General features: G+C 28.0%; 2 protein-coding genes across 3 annotated transcripts; one reads left to right on the top strand and one right to left on the bottom strand.

Annotated features, from left to right (window-relative positions):
- Window positions 1-1,206: 1,206 nt before the first annotated feature.
- endos (endosulfine alpha) lies at window positions 1,207-2,000 on the top strand. Its single transcript, XM_011501728.1, has 2 exons — window positions 1,207-1,330; window positions 1,579-2,000. Exons 1-2 carry the CDS (start codon window positions 1,214-1,216, stop codon window positions 1,750-1,752), a joined length of 291 nt encoding a protein of 96 aa, XP_011500030.1. The 5' UTR covers window positions 1,207-1,213; the 3' UTR covers window positions 1,753-2,000.
- A 997-nt stretch (window positions 2,001-2,997) lies between these two features.
- Window positions 2,998-17,960, bottom strand: bgm (acyl-CoA synthetase bubblegum family member 1). 2 transcript variants are annotated; one of them, XM_011501726.1, is made up of 11 exons: window positions 17,577-17,960; window positions 7,840-7,907; window positions 7,301-7,355; window positions 6,521-6,728; window positions 6,303-6,437; window positions 5,716-5,911; window positions 5,533-5,634; window positions 5,306-5,455; window positions 4,203-5,045; window positions 3,999-4,124; window positions 2,998-3,925 (listed from the first exon to the last, which is right to left on the bottom strand). In XM_011501726.1, exons 2-11 carry the CDS (start codon window positions 7,900-7,902, stop codon window positions 3,728-3,730), a joined length of 2,076 nt encoding a protein of 691 aa, XP_011500028.1. In that variant the 5' UTR covers window positions 7,903-7,907; window positions 17,577-17,960; the 3' UTR covers window positions 2,998-3,727. The 2 variants fall into 2 exon arrangements, with proteins under 2 accessions (XP_011500028.1, XP_011500027.1); XM_011501725.1 differs by lacking the exon at window positions 17,577-17,960 and adding an exon at window positions 8,867-9,302.
- Between the last annotated feature and the right edge of the window lie 1,912 nt (window positions 17,961-19,872).

Genomic DNA, 19,872 nt, shown 5'->3' with positions numbered 1-19,872 from the left:
TCTTCACATTGTTTTTGTGCACACATTTTTTTTATAGCTGATTGTTTAATATGTAAACATGCAAATATATTAAACTAATTTATAAAAAGTTTATTGTTATATAATTTTTTTTTATAATTTATTAGTTATTAAGTGATTTATATTTTACCCTATCGTATACTATTAACTGTTATAATCATTTACAAGAAGAATTAATTTAAACGTATTAAAATAATTTTTTCTATAAAACTACTATAAATACTTTTTCTATATAGCTAATATAAATAATATAGTAATAAGTTAATTTCTTGTTTATATTATAAATATTGTATAATATTATAAGCAATTAATTTTTTAAATTATAATTTTAAACTGAGATACTGTATTGAACTATATTAAAGTTTAATTAGCTTTAAACCTAAACTATAAGATTAGCGTTCGCGCCAATTTTAGGTTGGTAATATTGAGAAATAGAGGCAATATCGAAGCCCAAAGATGAATTTTAAACGATAAATTAATTTAGCTGTCAGTTCAGTGGAGTCTACTGTATAGCCATAGTTTCCATGCAATTGTATTTTATAATCTATACTTTGTAACTGTACTATACGGAATTTATATTTTATTTGGCGCCTTTACCAATAAAATTTTTGCCATTACCATTTGTCGTTTCGAAATTATTATTACGGATTTTTGTACATTCACTTCATGCATGCAAAACTATATATAATTGCAAATACAAGAAGTAAAACGGTATTTTCAAACGAATTCATATTTCTCAATGAGAATTACAACTATGAACAACGTTAAAACATTAAATTAAGAAGTGAATTTGAGGTTACGATCTGGCCGTAAAAGACTTGTTCCCGTCATCGGTCAAGGATAAAACAGGTATATCTACAATAGACATATCAATATAGACAAACGTTTGTGAAATTACTTTCCATGCTTCGTTTGTTTTCACCTACTGAAAGGTGATTATAAATCCGTACATAACGAACTGGATTAGAATATAATTTATTCAAAATAAAGTGAAGAATAAACCAATATGAGTGACGAAGTTAATAAGGAATCAACTCAAACCACAAAGGTATGGAATATTTGTAGAATATTTATTATATTAATATATTATTCGTACTGTAATTTTATCTTATTATTATAGTTATTATTATTATTATTATCATTATTATCATTATTATCATTATTATCATTATCGTTAATTATATATTGTTAGACTATGGCTAACGATATTGAGAAATTAGAGGAAGCTAAGCTTAAAGCCAAATTTCCATCTGTAGAAGGTAGACCCATAATTGGACACTCTGCATTTTTACAAAAAAGGCTAGCTAAAGGAGTAAGTTTTTCTCTCTCTATTAATTTATTTACCACTGTATTATAAGCTTATTAATTGTAATATAGTAAAGAATAAGATATTTTATAAAAGCTTCACAATAAATTTTTAAATAATTTTGATCTAAGGTATTGCTTAGATGCATTTATTTATTTTTAAAAGTCTTGTTAGTTTATTATTTAGGCATTACAAAACATTGTCAACTAATTGTAATAATACTAATTAATGTATTAAAATTGTAAACGTTGTAGCAAAAATTTTTTGATTCTGGTGATTATCAAATGGCCAAACAAAAATCAACAGCAAAGCCTAAGCCAACTGGAGTTTTGCCAACAGGCGATGCCATACCAACACCTGAAACTGTGCCACAACGAAAAACATCGATTATACAGCAAAAATTTAATACTTCGACGAGTACTTCGTAAAATCCTTTATTTATTCTACCTTTTTTCTGTACTTGCATTAGTAAATGGTCCAAGTCATCAAAGATTTACGTGCCTAAATATAAGAATCGTGTGAAATATAAAATTTGTTGATTCTTAATAATTTCTCTTTATCTATAGATGAATGGAAATATAGTTCGTAATTAATTCTTTTACATCATTAACGTTAATCTTAAATTACTTAATTCGTACGCAATAACAATGATTACAAAGCAGCATAAATTATTATATTTCAGTGATAATTTATAATTAATTATTCCATTAAATATAATTCTAAATATTATGTATAATTTATTTAAGCATTTAAAAGCAAAGTAAAAATAAAATATAGTTTTATTTTGTGTTAGTTTCTTGTAATCAAACATAAAATAATTTAACAAATCAAATATATGCAATAGATCATTGTTCATTGTATTATAGACTTATGAAAGTAATAAAACTAAAAAATAAAATTAAAAAAAAAAACCAAGCACTGTGTTAATATTAGCTGTTTAAAAAAAAATTTTACAATATCACTTAAACATTATGTATAAGATAATTCATGTGCACATTTTAAATTAGCTTGGATATACTAAGGAAATCTATTTTCATACAAACTCAAAATAAAAAAAATAATTAACTTTTCAAATATTAAGTGATATATAAATATCAATTTTTGTTATTATAAGCTATGTTTAATAATACACTGTAATTATAATATTTTTTATTTCTTACCTTATGTTTTATTAAAATGATTTTGTAACAATGAATACAACATATTATAGCGATGAATTTATTTAATAAATATAGTGATTTTAAATCTGCATTGTTTGAATCAACTTACAGTATATTATTGTCATTAAAGTACTAGCATTTTCAGTGTACATAATCACAATAATTTTAATGTCATATTGAATTAAAAGAATGAATGCATTTAACATTGTACTTAAAAGTAGAAACTACTACTTTTATCCAGATTCTATTAATTTTATTTTACATAATTCATATATTACTTATATTCAAATCTACTCTCTATTATAAGAGAAATATATAACTATGGACAATTTTCTATACTACTTTCCTTCATTAATGTTTATTTTATTTTTATAACCCCATTATCCACTTAGTCAGTCTTATTTATAACGTTATTATACTAGATGTTTAACATATATAGTTAAATGAAACTAATACAAATTACATAAGAAATTCATTATAGCATCTTGTTATTTAACAAAATATGTGACTATATCAATTTAAACAATTTTATTTTTGTAGTAAAATGAATAAAATGTCATGCAATGAGTACAAAAAAATTCGTCAACGCATCCTATGTACGTTACAATTATTTCTGTTGCAAAAAGGCACTTTTTATTTTCATATTCACAATATGTACATGCCGCACTTCACATCACCATTGTTTCAATATCGCATTGACATTAAGATATATTGCAAGAATAGTGCATAAGTATGAAGAAAAACAGTGTATTTCCATAGAAATATACATAATGTATTTAATAAAATAAAAAATTGAAGAAAAAAAAACAGTTTAAAAGAAAAAGCAAAATGGAGCCAAACGTTGATAAGATTCTTATGTATGTTAAATCGCGATATAACTAATAAGAATTTAGAAAAATTAAGTAAACATTTTGTTGAAAAATACAGAATTTCGTATTTGCTATTCTAGTTTAAAATTACTATAAAAAAATATTCTTTAATACTAGAAAATTAAATTATTAAACAAATCATTCATAAAATATCACAATTTAACGTTTTGTAATTTGTTTAGTGGGTAAATTGTTTAACACGACAAGTATAAGTATAACATGTCGCGATAGAAAATAATTTAATAATAAATTCTTGTCATTTGAATAGCGTATTGGAACAAATGCTTAAGATCAGTGAATTCATTCACGTGTAATTCAAATTGCCATGGAATCTGATTCCTAGACATATTCTTGACTAAAGTTAACATTTTCCCTTATTCTTTATACATTTCCTCGATTAAATTTGCATATTTCTTCAGAACAACGTTACGTTTAAGTTTTAACGTTGGACCCAGTTCTCCAGTTGGTAATGAAAAATCATGGGGTAAAATTTTGAACTTTTGAACTCTTTGAGCATTACTTATCGCTTTTTCGTTTGCTCGATTTATTGCTTCCTGTATTCCTTGTTTTATCTTTAATTAAAAGGAACATTATTATCATACTATAGATTTATAATATAATTACTTTTAATTTTAGTTTACTTACAATTGGATCCTGAGTACTCAATACCTCAGATAAAGTTTTTACTTGGCTTCCTAAGGACTTTGCCCATTTTCGTGAATCTAGAGATAGTATATCGAGAGGTTCACCAGTTTCTAAATTCATTTCAGTCTATTGACACAAATAACACGTCATTAAATATGTAATTTAAGTCTGTCATGTAAATTTTTATATAAGAATTAAATCTACCTTTAGTGTGACTAACATTGTCAAATATTTTTTTCTATCTCCAATAAGCATGGCATTGCTTAAGGCTGGACATTCTGTTTTCACTAATTGTTCAATATGAACTGGAGGAATATTTTCACCACCTGCTGTAATAACCAACTCTTTAATTCTTCCTGTTATATAAATAAAACCATCAGCATCAATTTTGCCCAGATCTCCACTGTGCAACCAATTGTTATCGTCTTTTGTTTCCTTTATTTTTTCTGGATCATTCAAGTAACCCATAAAAACATGTCGTCCCCCCATACAAATTTCACCTTCTCCTGTGTTATCAATATTATCAACCTTTGTGAGAAATCCTGGTAGGGAATGTCCAACACTTCCTAAACGAAAACTGTTATTCGTACATAAAGAATGAGCACCAGCACACTCAGACATTCCATAAGCATCCATGATCACCATATCTAGACTCATAAAATATTTTTTAACATCTGTACTAAGAGGTGCGGCTGCTGTTCCAAATACATGACATCTGTCAAGTCCCAAAGCTGCCTTGACCTTGCGAAAAATAAACCACTTAGCTAACAGATAACTCCATGATTTATACTCGATGCCATTCATGCGGTTGAGATTATATTTTAAACCCTGAGCCTTAGCCCAATTTGCAATCCAAGTTTTAATAAATCCATTATTTCTGGCGACAGCTTGCATTTTTTCATAAATTTTTTCCCATACTCGTGGAACTCCCAAAAAAGCAGTTGGTCGCGCAGTTATCAAAGTATCTAATAAACTACCCTTTAAAGCATTTTTGTCAGCAAAATACACTGTACCTGCCATTAGCATACAAGTGAAGATGTCTACAACCTATAAAAGTAAATCAACATACTGTTATTGTTATAAATAACTATAATAATAATAATAATAATATTACTAAAATTTATACGCATTATAGGAATAGATTTCATTACTCACTTAGTTACTCAAACTTTTTAAGACTCGACAAAATAAATAAATAGTTATATAACTAAAGGTAAACAGAAAGGTATTGACCTTCAAAACAAAATTGAGTAATGAAAATGTTAGAGCTAAATAAGTTAGACACTTAAAATTTATTTTATCATTACCTGTGCAGCAACGTGTGATAAAGGTAAAAAACTGATTACAATTTCTTGCGCTTCTGTATTTAAATCTCCTGTAGCTAAAATACCTCTAGCATCAGTAAGAAGATTATCATGACTTAACATTACAGCTTTTGGATTGCCAATAGTCCCTGACTGCATAATTTTATATTTAAATTAGTAAACAAAATTTTGACTTGATTATCATGATAAAAAATCATAAAATTACTCACCGTGTATACAAGAGTACAGCATTCATTAATTCCAATCGTTTTTAAAATACTATCTAACTTATCATCTGACTCTTTTTTACCTATTTCTAATAAATCGTACCACTGCAGTTTGAAATAAAATTGCTTAATAATATTCTTATACTATTATTATTCAATCAAATCAATTATTTTATTAATACATACACTTAGTACGTCTTTGACTGTAGGAGTCCCATCATATTGTATTATGGCTTTTAATTTTGGAAGATTGTTCTTAATTTGTAAAATCTTTTCAAGTTGTTTTTCATCTTCAACAACTATAATATTAGCTCGACTGCTTTCAGCACAATATTGACATGCTTCTGGCGAATTCGTTGTATAGATTCCTGCAGCAAATCCTCTGCAAAAAAATTTAAATCACAAACTAAGCTTGATAAGAAATTAAATAAAAAAATTAATATCTATATCGACAAAAAATATTAAAATACCTGCATATTTAAATTTAAAATAATAAGTGACAATTATAAACATTTTTTATTAAATACATAGGTAGACCATGTGTTTATATATAAATATTCAGAATATAAATTAAAAATTTTAATTTTATCCAATGAATTACTCTGTTTAATAAAATAGTAAAGAATATTTAAATACTATCCTATACAATCGATCGATTTTTACTAATTTTTGCAAGTAAATATAACAATAAAATATAAAAAGTATTTTCATTAAATTTCGTATCACATTGATTTTATAAAAAATTTAACATCTCAAGCAAACTAATTAATTACCCAGCATAAATTGCTGCAATGTCAGATATGAACCATTCAGGAGTGTTGAATCCAAGAATACAAACACTATGATGTCTTTCCAGTCCTAAATGAAGAAAGGCTTTAGCTACGATTCTTACTTGACTTTCATACTGTCTGCAAGTAATGCAAAAATTATTGATTTTTTTAAATTAAAAATTATTGATATTTTTTAAATTAATTTAGGGAGCAATAATTACTTATACGTTAGTATCGATCTCTTTCCATCAACACCTGGTCTCGAAATCAGAGCTGGATGATTAGGATATTTATTTGCAGTTTTCATTAAAAGTCCAGGAACGGATATGGGTTTAGATTTTTCGTCAGCTTGATTATCTAATTTTATCCGAACCCGACCATTTGCTTCCCAAGTCGTATCCGTATCGGAACTTAAGATTTGATCGGGGCCTGAAATAATTTCCGGTTATAAAATTTCCTTAATATTATTATATAATTATTTTATTGAAAATATCAAATAAATAGTATTTATTAAAAATTGATAATCAAAATAAGTATATCATTACATAAAAACGACCAGATCGTTTTTCCAAAAATTCCGAAGTATTCATGCAACTAACTAATTGTTTTGAAGTAATACATTTTATATTTTTACTGTCTTTTCATTGCAATTAAAATGAATAATAATAATAATAATAATAATAATAATAATAATAACAATTCAAAGCAATATTCATATACAAGAAATATCACGTACTATATATAATAATTATATACCATAAGAGTACCGCTAATATTGGTTAATAATACAATATATAAAATAACAAGTTTATACTAATGCATTTAACAACGATGCTAAAAAGAAAATTTTAAATTTAAATTAAGTTCGTAAACAACCAGATAGTAAAAAATAACGGTTACTTAAAGGAAATATTTTACAAACTGAACATTTACATAAGAAAAATATAAATCGAACTGTTAAATATCAAACACTATTGAAGATTGAAAATTTAAAAACTCACCTTCTAATCCGGTCGTACTAGCCACAGCATATCGAGGAATAATATAATTCGATACCTAAAGATTTTATTCGTTTGAAAGACTGAACGCATAGTAGTTGTAATCATTAAATATACGTTTGAAGATGGGCACAATGATGATTATCTCTAATTATAAATTCTTTGTTTAATATAAAATAATCGGTTTATCATCTTAAACGTTTTTACATTGCAGAACATGATTCGACAAATATTTCATTACTTCTTTTTAAACGATTTTAACGTAAATACTATTAATAAAAAAGTGTGAAAATCCATAAATGTAAAATGATAATCATTTTTATTTAAAAATCATGCACCAATAGTAAATTAATACATAAATTAATGCATTCATAAATGTATTTTAGAATCATTTCTCTTAGAGCTAATTCTTGCTTAATCAGATAATTACATCTTAAAATAACTTTTATGATTATTATGAACTTTACACGAACTTAACACGAAAATTATAAACTTGGAAAAAATAGAAAAATTTAAATTTACATCTTGTTTTTAAATTTTACCTTCTCTCCTTTTCCAATCCCGTTAACTATGCCATTAGCTAGCAATGGCTGAACAGCAGCCATGTTGTCTGAAAAAGAAAATTGTTATTTACAAAATGATTGTCAAATAAACATTACAATATTATCTTGCAGAAATGATTTTTATTCTTAATGTAATATGAGGGATGTTTTATAATTGCTATACATATCAAATAATTAGCTTGAATGTTTATTAATGCACACCTAACTCGCACTAGTAACTAATTAATGTTTGTGTAAACAGCGTTAGCAGTGATTACTCGAATCTTCTTACGAGGCACGTGTGTGACTGAAAACTTCAACAACATTAATCTCTCATCAATAAAATCGTTGTTCCCTGCCTATCAATTAAATAACTAGAAAGGAGCGACCTTGGACAAATGAGTCCTTTTTGTTTTGAGTTATAGTTTTGACGATTGGCACGCCATTGACTCGACAATATTTATGAATAAACTTGCAACTGTTATTGCAAATACAAGCATTTCAGTTATTATAAAGACAATGCACATATATAAGAAGCGTTTAAAAAATGGATATAGGTGAGCAAAATATTAGTTTAAGATTAGTTTAGGAACTGACTTATAGCAAAGCTAGTCGTCATATGTTTATTGCTCTCTGTTATATTTTAACATATGTTCTATTATCGTTAAATGCTGCACTTGGACGAACAATACTTGTGAAGTCACGTCGTAAGATGATCGTATGCACGAGTCGACAATATGATTACTGTCGTGACGCTCCATAAAACGACTACGTAGCCACACATGTATGCACAACATATCCACTTTACTTCAAAATGTGTGTTCGTACGTCAGATTTACCCCCTACTGAACATTAACGATTAACTCATCGACTGGCCGGAGGTATGCGTGTTTCCAAAGTCATAATCGCATAGTAATTATAAGACGAAATAATAAATAATTATACTATCCCTAAGCTCTTTCTATTCACCCTCTATACGCCCACGCACGCGCATCATCTAACACCCACATACATGCACTCTCTATACCTTGATTAGAAAAGTCCTCGAGGTTTTCATTGTTCCAAAAGTTTTGAAAGATTTTGTAGATGTAGCGAATCATTCTGCTGGATTTCGCACTTGACTTCTGGCGCTTGTTAAGTGAGTCCAAGGCACCGGTAAAGGTAGTTTTCTCTTGTACACGGACTAGCGACCTCCTGTCGGGACATATCCGAGGACAATCGATTTAGTGAGCATCGATGCAGAGTGCGAGCATCGAAATTTACCTCCAAGAAACCAGCTATCCATCCTCAGGCTCGACGCTCTGAATTTATGTCCTTTCAACTTCTGTATTTCCTTGTGTCGCTTTTGGCTTCCTTAAGACGCTTCGGGGCTTCCTTCGGCTTCTCTTCGGGGCGTACGATACAAAATGCTGATGCGTTATTCGCTCACAAATCCCGGGAGACGAAACGACACGTTGACGCGTCACTGCCACCACAGCAGTTTTAACACACTTGGGCGAGGGGTCTGGGAGTGCTGGCGCTGCTACGCGGCTTTAACCCCTCCCCATTCCCTTCCCGGACCTTTGCACCCTCGGCGCGTCGAAAATCAATAGCGGGGCGCATCAGGCCACTTTTCGCGGCGGGTTCGAAATATCAGAGCGCTTGCGCGTTGACCAATTGCTCAACATGTTTAGAAAGCTCCGGTCGTTGGAAAATTTGGCTCGATGCTACTCTAAGCCACGCAATTTTGCGTATACCGTTATTTAACAGTTCGCTTTCTCATAGAATTGTGAATTCACGGTACTTCCTCTGCACACTTGTGCGTGCTCACAAGTCGGATCACATGCTGATGCTTCTGTTGAGATGCAAAGCGAACAGACAAAACACGGACTGGCAGATTTTTCACCCAGATTTAACATTTTTCGCTAATGATAATGCTGGATGATACAGCTTTTCTAATGAGCGCTCCTTATTACCATCGATATTGATTCTCTGATTTAAAAATAAAAAATTTACTTGAAAATAATGCAAAAGTAATTTTCGTTTATACAGGAGTATTAATCGGCCGTAGGCGTTAATTACTTATTGAACTAAGCCAGGATGATAATGATTAAATTAACGATTGAACAATCGATTAAACTAGACATATCATAGTTTTATCATATTCTAAGTTAAATGGAAAGTTATACAAACGAAACATTATTGCATTTAATTTATAAAGAATCCACTATCAAATCAAATTAATATTTTATTGTGCCAACTATACTTAATATATAAGCACTTGCATTATTATTATGTAGCGACTGTTTAAAATATTGACTTTAAACGAAAACTTTTTTATATAAATAAGATATCAATTCTAAAGTCTATTGAGCAAATTTAGCCGTTGATAAAATAAAATGGCGAGTCCATGAAATAACATGATTTACGTTTTGTATCTTCCAGATGCTAAATTTCTTCTATTTTTTTTTTTTTTTTTTTTTGTTACACATTTTTGTTTATCGTACACAAATTATGAACAATAATGTTATTGGATAAATATAGTATATATGAAAAGAAAAAAAAATCATAAAATTATATGTTATCAATAATAATAACTGTAGTTTAGTAATGAGATATATGTAACTTGCATAAAAATGAGTAAAATTTTGTATAAACGGTTACTGTTGCCATTAAAATTTTTTTAATATTTAAATTTGCATTTGTTAAAATTATTATTATAGTGGAAATTGAAGTAATGCGAGGATTAACTTATTATTTCCGACATTTGAATATAAGCAACTTAATATTTATATACTTAATAACTTATACATTAAACAATCAGAATTTATTTCATTTACAATCTGAATGAGGTGAACTTCCAACAAGATACCGAATTATTAATAATTGATATAACTATGAATAAATTAAAAATTCTTTGCTTTATTTTATTTTTATTACTTTCGTCAAGATAAATATTATAAAATAAAACTGTAACATAACATAAAATTCTTATTTAAACAACTTTTATTTCATCTCATTAAGTCGATTGATTAAACTAATTCTTAATTTATTTCTTTAATTTTCTTGGCATTCATTATGATTTATCAGCATTGACGTTTTGACAAATAAGTGTGACATATACTTTATAATTATAATATAAAATATTATTTATAATAAGGATAACGCATAATAATGATACTATGACTAATATTAAGTAGTAAAGTTTTCATTTATGGGCAAATCATGAATTTTGAGAATACTGTAGATTTATAAATTTACTTTACACAAAACGCTCAGCATACAATTTCTTTACGTAATAAACGAGGTTTATGTAAAGTCGGTAATAAATCCATATCAATATTAATACATGCAAATACTTTAGATTAAAAAACAATCGTATCAACATATTGGAATGAATTTAAAAACGCACAATTTTTAATGAATAGCACGTATAAAAAAAATAATTATAAACTTCCTTATATAAAAGGACAGAGGACTTTCTTTTTTTTTACTAGTTCTTTACTATTTCGTCGAGCGTAACTATACATTTCATGACCAATGTTTCATCTCTTCCACCTTATCAATTTCCTCTTGAATATTTTTTATTTCGAAATCAGCTATTTTCAATCGATATTCAATTGAAATGCAAATAAGATTCACTCAACAAAAAAGTATATTGATAATATACTGGTAATTAGTCTAAAAGGTATTGTTAATTATATCGAATTACCAGTACCTATCACTGCACTATTAAAAGATGTCATTTGGAAATTTCCATTAAAATTCCAATTAAATTTCAAATGAATTTTCGAAGAATTAATTTTAGGGGTATAAACAAACTTGTATAACTTTCTACTTACATATATAATAAATTAATATACACAATATTCATTACTTTTCTAAAAATATATCTGCATATGACAAAATTCTAAAATCTATACAAATACATATTAATTAAACGCTTTTTCGTGGATACAATAAGTAATTATTTTTAAAAGCAGAATAAGATTTGTTATGAAATTCTAATATATTTTATATTCAATAAATTTTATTTATACATAAGTCATGGACTTTTCATGACTATAAAGTAATTACAGATTTAAATATTTTATTGAAATATATTATTACAGTAAGTTATAAAGTGTTCTTTAATTATATAGTCCTAATTGTGGACAATGTTGTGCTGATATTTATAAATTTTATTTTTATATATTTATATAAATATTAAAATGATTTATTATCGATCAAACCATTTGTAACTTTAAGTGCATTTAAAGGAAAAATAATTATAACAAATACATATATGATATTCAACGTTGATTATATGAATTATATTTATTCATCTAAAACTGTATTAATATTCTTAATAATATATGAAACATTAATATTTAAAATCATTTAAATGAAAAAGAAATTTTATAATAAAATCTCTCTTTATATTATAATTTTTATATATTTAAAATACACGAAAATTATTAAAATTGTATTTAATAATTTATAAGTATTTGAATTATTATATATTTTTTATTACTTTTATATTATTTAAAATAAATTTCTAGCAGAATATTATAAAACTTTTAGGAAATTTGTTAATAGAATAATTGATGATAATATAGATAAATTACTAAAATTTTTTTTTAAAAACATGTTCTTATGTCCGACTAATATGTTGTTGTTGCTGCTATCGTTGTTATTATCGTTGTTGTTATTATCATTATTATTATTGTTAATGTTATTATTATTATTGTTATTATTATTATTATTATTATTATTATTATTATTATTATTATTATTATTATTATTATTATTATTATTATTATTATTATTATTATTATTATTCACCGCATTACTACTATTATATAATAAAAGTAAACAGGTGTACATATTTTTATATAATTTATAAAGAAAATTTGAAATTATTACAAACACCACTCTTGAATTATGATATTGGTTATTCATTGTATTTCAATAAAATTTTATACATGAAAATTATATTTTAATAAAAAATGAATTACTTTTATTAAAAAAATTTATTTTGTATAATGTCCAAAGTATATCATTATTGTATTTAATTGATAAAAAATATAAATAAAGCTCTTAATATTTTTTTTAAACATTACATCGACTCTGGAAAATATTTGAACCTGCATAAAAATATTTATTTTAAAGTCACTCTTTTAATATCATGAGTTGCAATTTAAACGAAAAATAAAGCCTTATGATTAATAATATTAAGCAAATTATAAACATTATATAGTAATAAACAAATTTTACACGTAATTGCGATGGAAATCGAAAATAAAATTAACTCGTACAATAAGTCATAAATCTTGAGATGAAATAAACAATATTTATAGTATTTCTTATAGGTAGTAGAAAATAATATGCTGTTTTTAGAAGGTAACATTCTGTTATTTATACCTTTATTTAAAATCTTATTATCTATATATAATAGAAAATATTTCTTTTATTGTATTAATGATAGCAGATACTGTGTTTTTTTTATAAAATAATTTTAATTTTTACAATTTATGAAATTTTAAAATATACTTTATGAAATTAATAACATATCTTTCGAGCATAACTTTTTATAAATCACAGAACTCAAACTTAAACAAAGTATTCAACATAAAATGATACAAATTGCTTTTACAGCCATCCCTGAATCTCAAGCATTTGGAGCTCTTCTTTAAATTTAATAAAAATATTCAATTTATTACCGTTACTTTTTTCTCCAAAGTCTTTACTAGGTAATTGGTAATACTAATAAAACTTATGGGCACGTGTATTAAAAAAAAGTATCATGTATTCTTTGTGTTATTGATTCTGCTGTAGTTTCTATTTTAAAAGTATTTTGAATCAAAATCAATCCTCTTACTGCTTGAATTAAAAAAATAAAAATGTATAATTTATTTATAATTTCATTTATAAAATTAATTTACAATTTTACGATAATCGAATATATTTATCTTATTTTTTAGACATTTATGAATTTTAGTTTTATTATCCAGTCGAATACTTTGATAAATAAAAAAAATTCTTTTAATTTGGGACAACAAAATAACACATATTCAACATTTTTAAAGACACATTATTTAAAATTCACCTCAAGGTTGACCTTGTGCTGTTCTTGTTAAATAAAACATTTTAACGAATCTAATTTCAAAAATCAAAATTTAAGTTCTCAAAACTCTTCGGTCAATGAGTATAGAATTATTTTCTATAATAGTATATATTTATGATGATTGCATTTCTAATTCCCGACAAATATGAAATGGAAAAAATGTTTATGCATTTAGTTTAAAGTAAAATTAAAATATGCATTTCTTCATAATCAGTGTTCATCGTGTTGAATTTGAGATATATATTTTTTTATTAACATTCGATTAATATTATTTACATTAATAATGTAAAAAATAAATGAACGAAAATTGAAAAACATTTTTTTTTTTAATTTTTTTTTAAAATAGCGATGGCATTAAAAATTATTTTAATAGTGAACAAAATTATTTTATAAAAGTTTCAATGATGTACAACTAATTTGGCCATCGAATAAATACAGCATTTATAATTAAATGTCTTTGGTACAAGATAATTTGAATGATTGTTAATTTTATAATGCTATCTCCAACTTTCATTGAGTAAATATACATACTAAGATAATCAATATAATAAAGTTGGAGATAACAATTTCTGCGTAATATAGAATCGAAACAGTGTTTTTTTATTTTTGATTGAAAAGTATATATATGAGTTTTCTACGTATGATGCAAGAACAGTAGATTATGAAACGTCACATTTAGACTTCATAATTAGCTTTTAAAAACCTACAATTTATAAGCATTAATATAGTGAAAAAAATGAAAGTTTATTAAGGAAAGTGAGAAAAGCACATGTCAAAAACAAATGTGTTTATCGAATATTATTCTTAAAAATTACTTGTCAATAATCAAATCAAAGTAAAAATAAATTATCAGCTCCGTTTTTTTAGTACACTAATTATGTTCATTTTATAAAGGAACAATGTGTCAGCCTTCAATAATGTGCAATGGTAGTCTTAGAACGATATAACACATTTAGAAAAACAATTTCCCAGTATATAAATAAGCAATAATTGTACAATTACTTTTCAAATAAATAAATCATACATTAAATTATAGTTAATGAAATTAATGGAAGAATTAAAAGTTCAGGAGATTACATTTTCTAATTATCTGACAATATCACGTCTTGTAATTTTCAGTTCGACCAAAGTCGTTGCAAAAAAAAATCGATTTATGATTTAAGTATTTCATATAAATGATACATAGGTAAAGGAAAATATTTTCGACACTCGCAAACGATTTTATTCAGCGAGAAGAGCAGAGCTGCGATCACGCATACTATTGGTGTTAGTAGGACGCAGGCAGTTTTTATCTGTATTTAAAAAAATGCGAACGTTATCGCTAACAACGAGCTAACTACGATTATTCGACTGAGAAGGATTTATTAGTTTTCTCCTCTCCCCCCTCTCCCCCCTCTCCCCAATAAGTTCCTCAATAGCTCATTGGAGATGACGAAGGTAAATAATAAACCTATATAATAGTTAATGAGAATTAATCTTTATGCATGGAAATTAAAGATCGCAAAATCTGCACTTGTAGTATAATTTATTAAAAAAAATCTAAAGTATTACCTTTGATATTTTAAACCATAACAATATCAGAAATCAATCAGAACTACTGAAAATAACAATAAAAAGATGATTTTATAAAATAGATACTATTTTATCGTTTATTAATACATAAGCAAAGATAAAAAAGTTATCTCGCAAGAGATAACGTTATTACTTTTCAGGTTAATATTTATTCTAATATAAATAAAATAAATATATAAATAAATAAGAATGAACAATTGATTATTTATCATTTGGGTTAAATTCATATTGCCAATAATTGTATAAATAAAAAGTTAGATTCTCTTACTTATTGGGAATAATAATATGTATTTTTCATTTGGAATATTCAAAAATAATAACGCGGTAACGTGCGATATGAAACATTATATAAAAGCAGGCGCAAAAGATACAGGTTCTTCAACCAAGAAGAAAAGGTCATGGAGATTTCAGATGCAGAGATAACCGATAGGTCAGTTCTTTCACTTGAACTAATTAGTAAAAAAAATTATTTAAAAGATTAATCTGCTCTGCTACATTCTCATTTCTTCAATTATGAAAGTTTTGATTACTGAATTATTACCACTAATTTTATATATTATATATTCAATAATATTGATTGTTAATACATGTTTTTAAAATAAAAATATGGCTATAAAATCAAAGTAAGTTTTTTCTATTTTACAATGTTAAAATGTGAATGCAACAAAAGCTGAAGAATTCAAAACGTCATAAACTGCTGATTTATAATATTATATATGGGATTAATTATTTAATGATTATATTTTAAAAAATAATAAATTGTTAATGTACAGCAATATAATGGTACTCTCATTAAGCTTTACAATATAGTATATTAATATTTTTGAATGTCGACCCTATAATACTAACTCGGATATACATTAAAAATCTCGCACTAATTAAAAAAACCCATAAAATTTATTAGAAATAAAAGAGAAAGTATAAATGTAGTATTTCGATTAGAAAAGAATTATACAGATTTGGTAGATTGATCATTTCATAAGAAGCCACAAAAATCTGTTGAAAAGAAGTTAAAGTTTTAATAGGCGTTCTTATTAAGATATTATTTAATCTTCTGATACGACGAAAAACATATAAGGCAATAATCGCGGTGGCGATAAGCGTGTTACTTGTAAATAATAGATTAATGTAATGCAGCCCTAAACTACGGTCATCGCAAAGTTCATTATGTATACGAAGAAACTACAAGATAGGGGGCATTCATCATCACATGTGATAAGCTTTTTCTCTTGCTTCATAGAATGAAAGCCTTGGAAGTTAAAAAATATCGAAACCTTTTTTTTTTGTGTGTGTGTGTGTGTGTGTGTGTGTGTGTGTGTAGTGCATGGAGAATTTTGGAGGCAAATACAGAACGGGAAGTGAAAATGAATTGTAAACGATAGTTTTGGATGCACGCAAAAGAAAATACAAAAGGTTCCAAGAGTTTGTAGGTAAAATTGATAGTCGTCTCTATCCTTAAGGTTCGGATCCGTAAAACGATGTCTGGCTGTTAAACGAAAACGGTACATACTTAATAGTGTTAGGTCGGTAGAATGCGTACCGCGGTCGAGAGAGAAATAAATGGATAAGGATAAGGATGAGGATAAGGATGAGGATGAGGATGAGGATGAGGATAATGATAAGGATGAGGATGAGAATGAGGATGAGGATGAGGATGAGGATGAGGATGAGGATGAGGATGAGGATGTGGATGTGGATGAGGATGAGGATGAGGTTAAGGATGAGGATGAGGATGAGAATGAGAATGAGAATGAGAATGAGGATGAGTATGAAGATGAGGGGGATGGGGGGGGAGGGAGTAGGGTGGTGGACAGGGTGCGGGAAAGGGGGAGGGTACGAGACGGGACGGTACTAGTTGTCGGGAAAGGAAAATGAGGCATGCGAGGAGACGGACAGATGACGGCGACAGACGACGGATGCAAAATTGAAGAGCAAGTAATGCGAGGGCCATAAGAAGAGATTGGACGTCTGGAAGAAAATAAAAGCGCTATTTCGGAGCGAAGAGAGCGTCGGTCTCAGTCTCTATTATTGTATATCGTAGCACGCGACGCGGCCAAGTACTTGGAGCATCGAGACATACCTGCGGAAAGCCAGGGACGAGCCGCGGCGCCAGCAGAGGTGGTGCGATATCCCGCTAGAGAGGAGTCGTCACTCGACGGCAAGCGACAATCTAGTGTCGGCTAGTCTTGGTGAATAGCTCCAAGCGAAAGTTCCGCGTCCGATTGTAAAATACAGCTCTGTGGAGCTTCGCAGCTTCGGGACTCCTTGGGAATTCGCTGGCAGGTTAACTGCTTATTAGGCGTTGCGGCGTAGCGCCCGAGCAAGCGGTCGCCGACGGATAGCGGCTCTTTGGACGAGCGGCCGCGAGCTTAGCAGCGCCGAGCTGAATCGCGCTCTCTGATTCGTCCAGGCCCGAGGCGAGTCGCGGTCACGCCACCGGCGCCATCGGCACGCATCAACACACGGCTGCACGTGGCGTACGCCGAGCGCCTCCGACGCGCTTCCCTCGCTCTCCCACTTTCCCGGACGGCGACCGTCCAAGAGATCGTGGCGCTGGACTGGGGGTCGCGAGCAGAAGGGGGGGGAGGGGGGGGGGGGGGGGGGGGGGGGGAGTGACGGCAAAAAAGTCGGATCCGAGCGACCAGAGTCATCGGAACATTAGGCGAGAGAGCATTTCGACATCGAGCTCTTACGCACCGTGCGCAGGCAAGTTGGACTGACCAAGTCATTGTCTTGGCTAGAACCTTACCACGTGACCGCGTCGTTGGACGGCCAAATACCGAATCCTGTTCTCAATATCTCGCCCTAAGCCTCTTACCGGAGCGCTCGTCAGCTCTTCTCTTCCAATATTTTACTTATTAGCCACTACATGTTCATTTGTCCAGCTGTTCTTTATTTTTATTTTTGCTGCTAATCCTTTTGTTATTAAGAATCCCATGTTTGGAGTTACGGTGCTTTGAGCGACTGATTATTTCCTTGACATTTATTTATTATCTACCAACTCTTGTTGATTCTTCAACTACCTACGTTTGACCGTACGCATTGCGTGCATTAATTTATATGCTCGCACATACGGGACAACAAATGCATTAGAATATCTGAAAAGTCATTACAAAGCATATAGAATGTTAAATTTTTTATATAAATTATCTAAATTTATTTCTATATATCTATATTTTGTATAAATTTTTTATATAAATTTTCTTGAAAGCTTGATATTCAATGTTTAAATGACATTCTTTTTTTTTCCTTCATAATTTATTATAAAAATAATATTACCCTATCGGTCTTTACAATTAATTTTATAATGAAAAACTGAATTACGATTTATGACGGATCGATCATATTTCCATTTTATTTAGTCATTATTTATGGACCCAAATACTAGTCGTTGCAATTGTACGTGTGAAATGTAAAATATAGTAACAATAAATCGGATAATATAATAAGTTACTATTATTTCGATACCAAAATAAATGTTATTGTTCCAATATTTATGTTTAATTAACGGAAACAAAACTTTTATTTATGTATTATAAATTTTTTCATAAAAGAAAAAATACAACTTCACTGCCATTGATTTTGAATATACGTAAATAAAAACAACGTTTATCAATGGTACATTTTTCTTATAACTAACACATTCATAGAGTCTAATCTGAAAATTATTAATTAAATAGTTTTCTTTGTTAATCAACATGCCCTATACGTCTATAAGCTTGAAGTTGTGAAATGCATAGTAAAACTTTTTCAAAGCTTTTATATAAAATTTTGCAAAACTTGATCATTTTACATTTGCAAAATAACATTATTTATAGTATTTATAACATTATAAAACGTCAATTTATAATATCTATTGTTAGTTCTACCATTAAGCAATTCAACTCATTAGAATTTTATTTAATATTCACAGATGTCATTTGCTTTATTCCACAATGATTACTGTTCTTACGTCAAAATTTATCTTCATAATTAAATAAATGTTATTTACATTATAATAAATATCCGAAAAAAAAGTTTAATTCCTCAAATATAAGTAATATTCTTAATGAGATAAAGGGTTAAAAAAAACAATTAATGTGTATACACACACGCGCGTGTGTGTGTGTGTGTGTGTGTGTGTGTGTTTATTTTTAAAATTTTTCATGAAATCAAATATGTTCATTGCGAATTTGTTAAAGGAACGTAAAATACAAATCAATAAATTTCCAAAGCTAATGCTCTTTGTACATATAATGTTTAATGATAGACAAAATGTTATTTAAAAATTATTAGATTAACCGAGATAATAAATTACATAAAATGAAATATATTATTTATATGAACAACCTTTTCTTTTTACTATTTTTTTATATCTATATTTAACAATATACAAT

The sequence above is a fragment of the Ceratosolen solmsi genome, unplaced genomic scaffold (genome assembly GCF_000503995.2).
Source record: "Ceratosolen solmsi marchali unplaced genomic scaffold, CerSol_1.0 scaffold23, whole genome shotgun sequence".
Classification (NCBI taxonomy): domain Eukaryota; kingdom Metazoa; phylum Arthropoda; class Insecta; order Hymenoptera; family Agaonidae; genus Ceratosolen; species Ceratosolen solmsi.
Note: the sequence above shows the minus strand (reverse complement) of the source record. Positions and strands in the feature narration are given on the sequence as shown.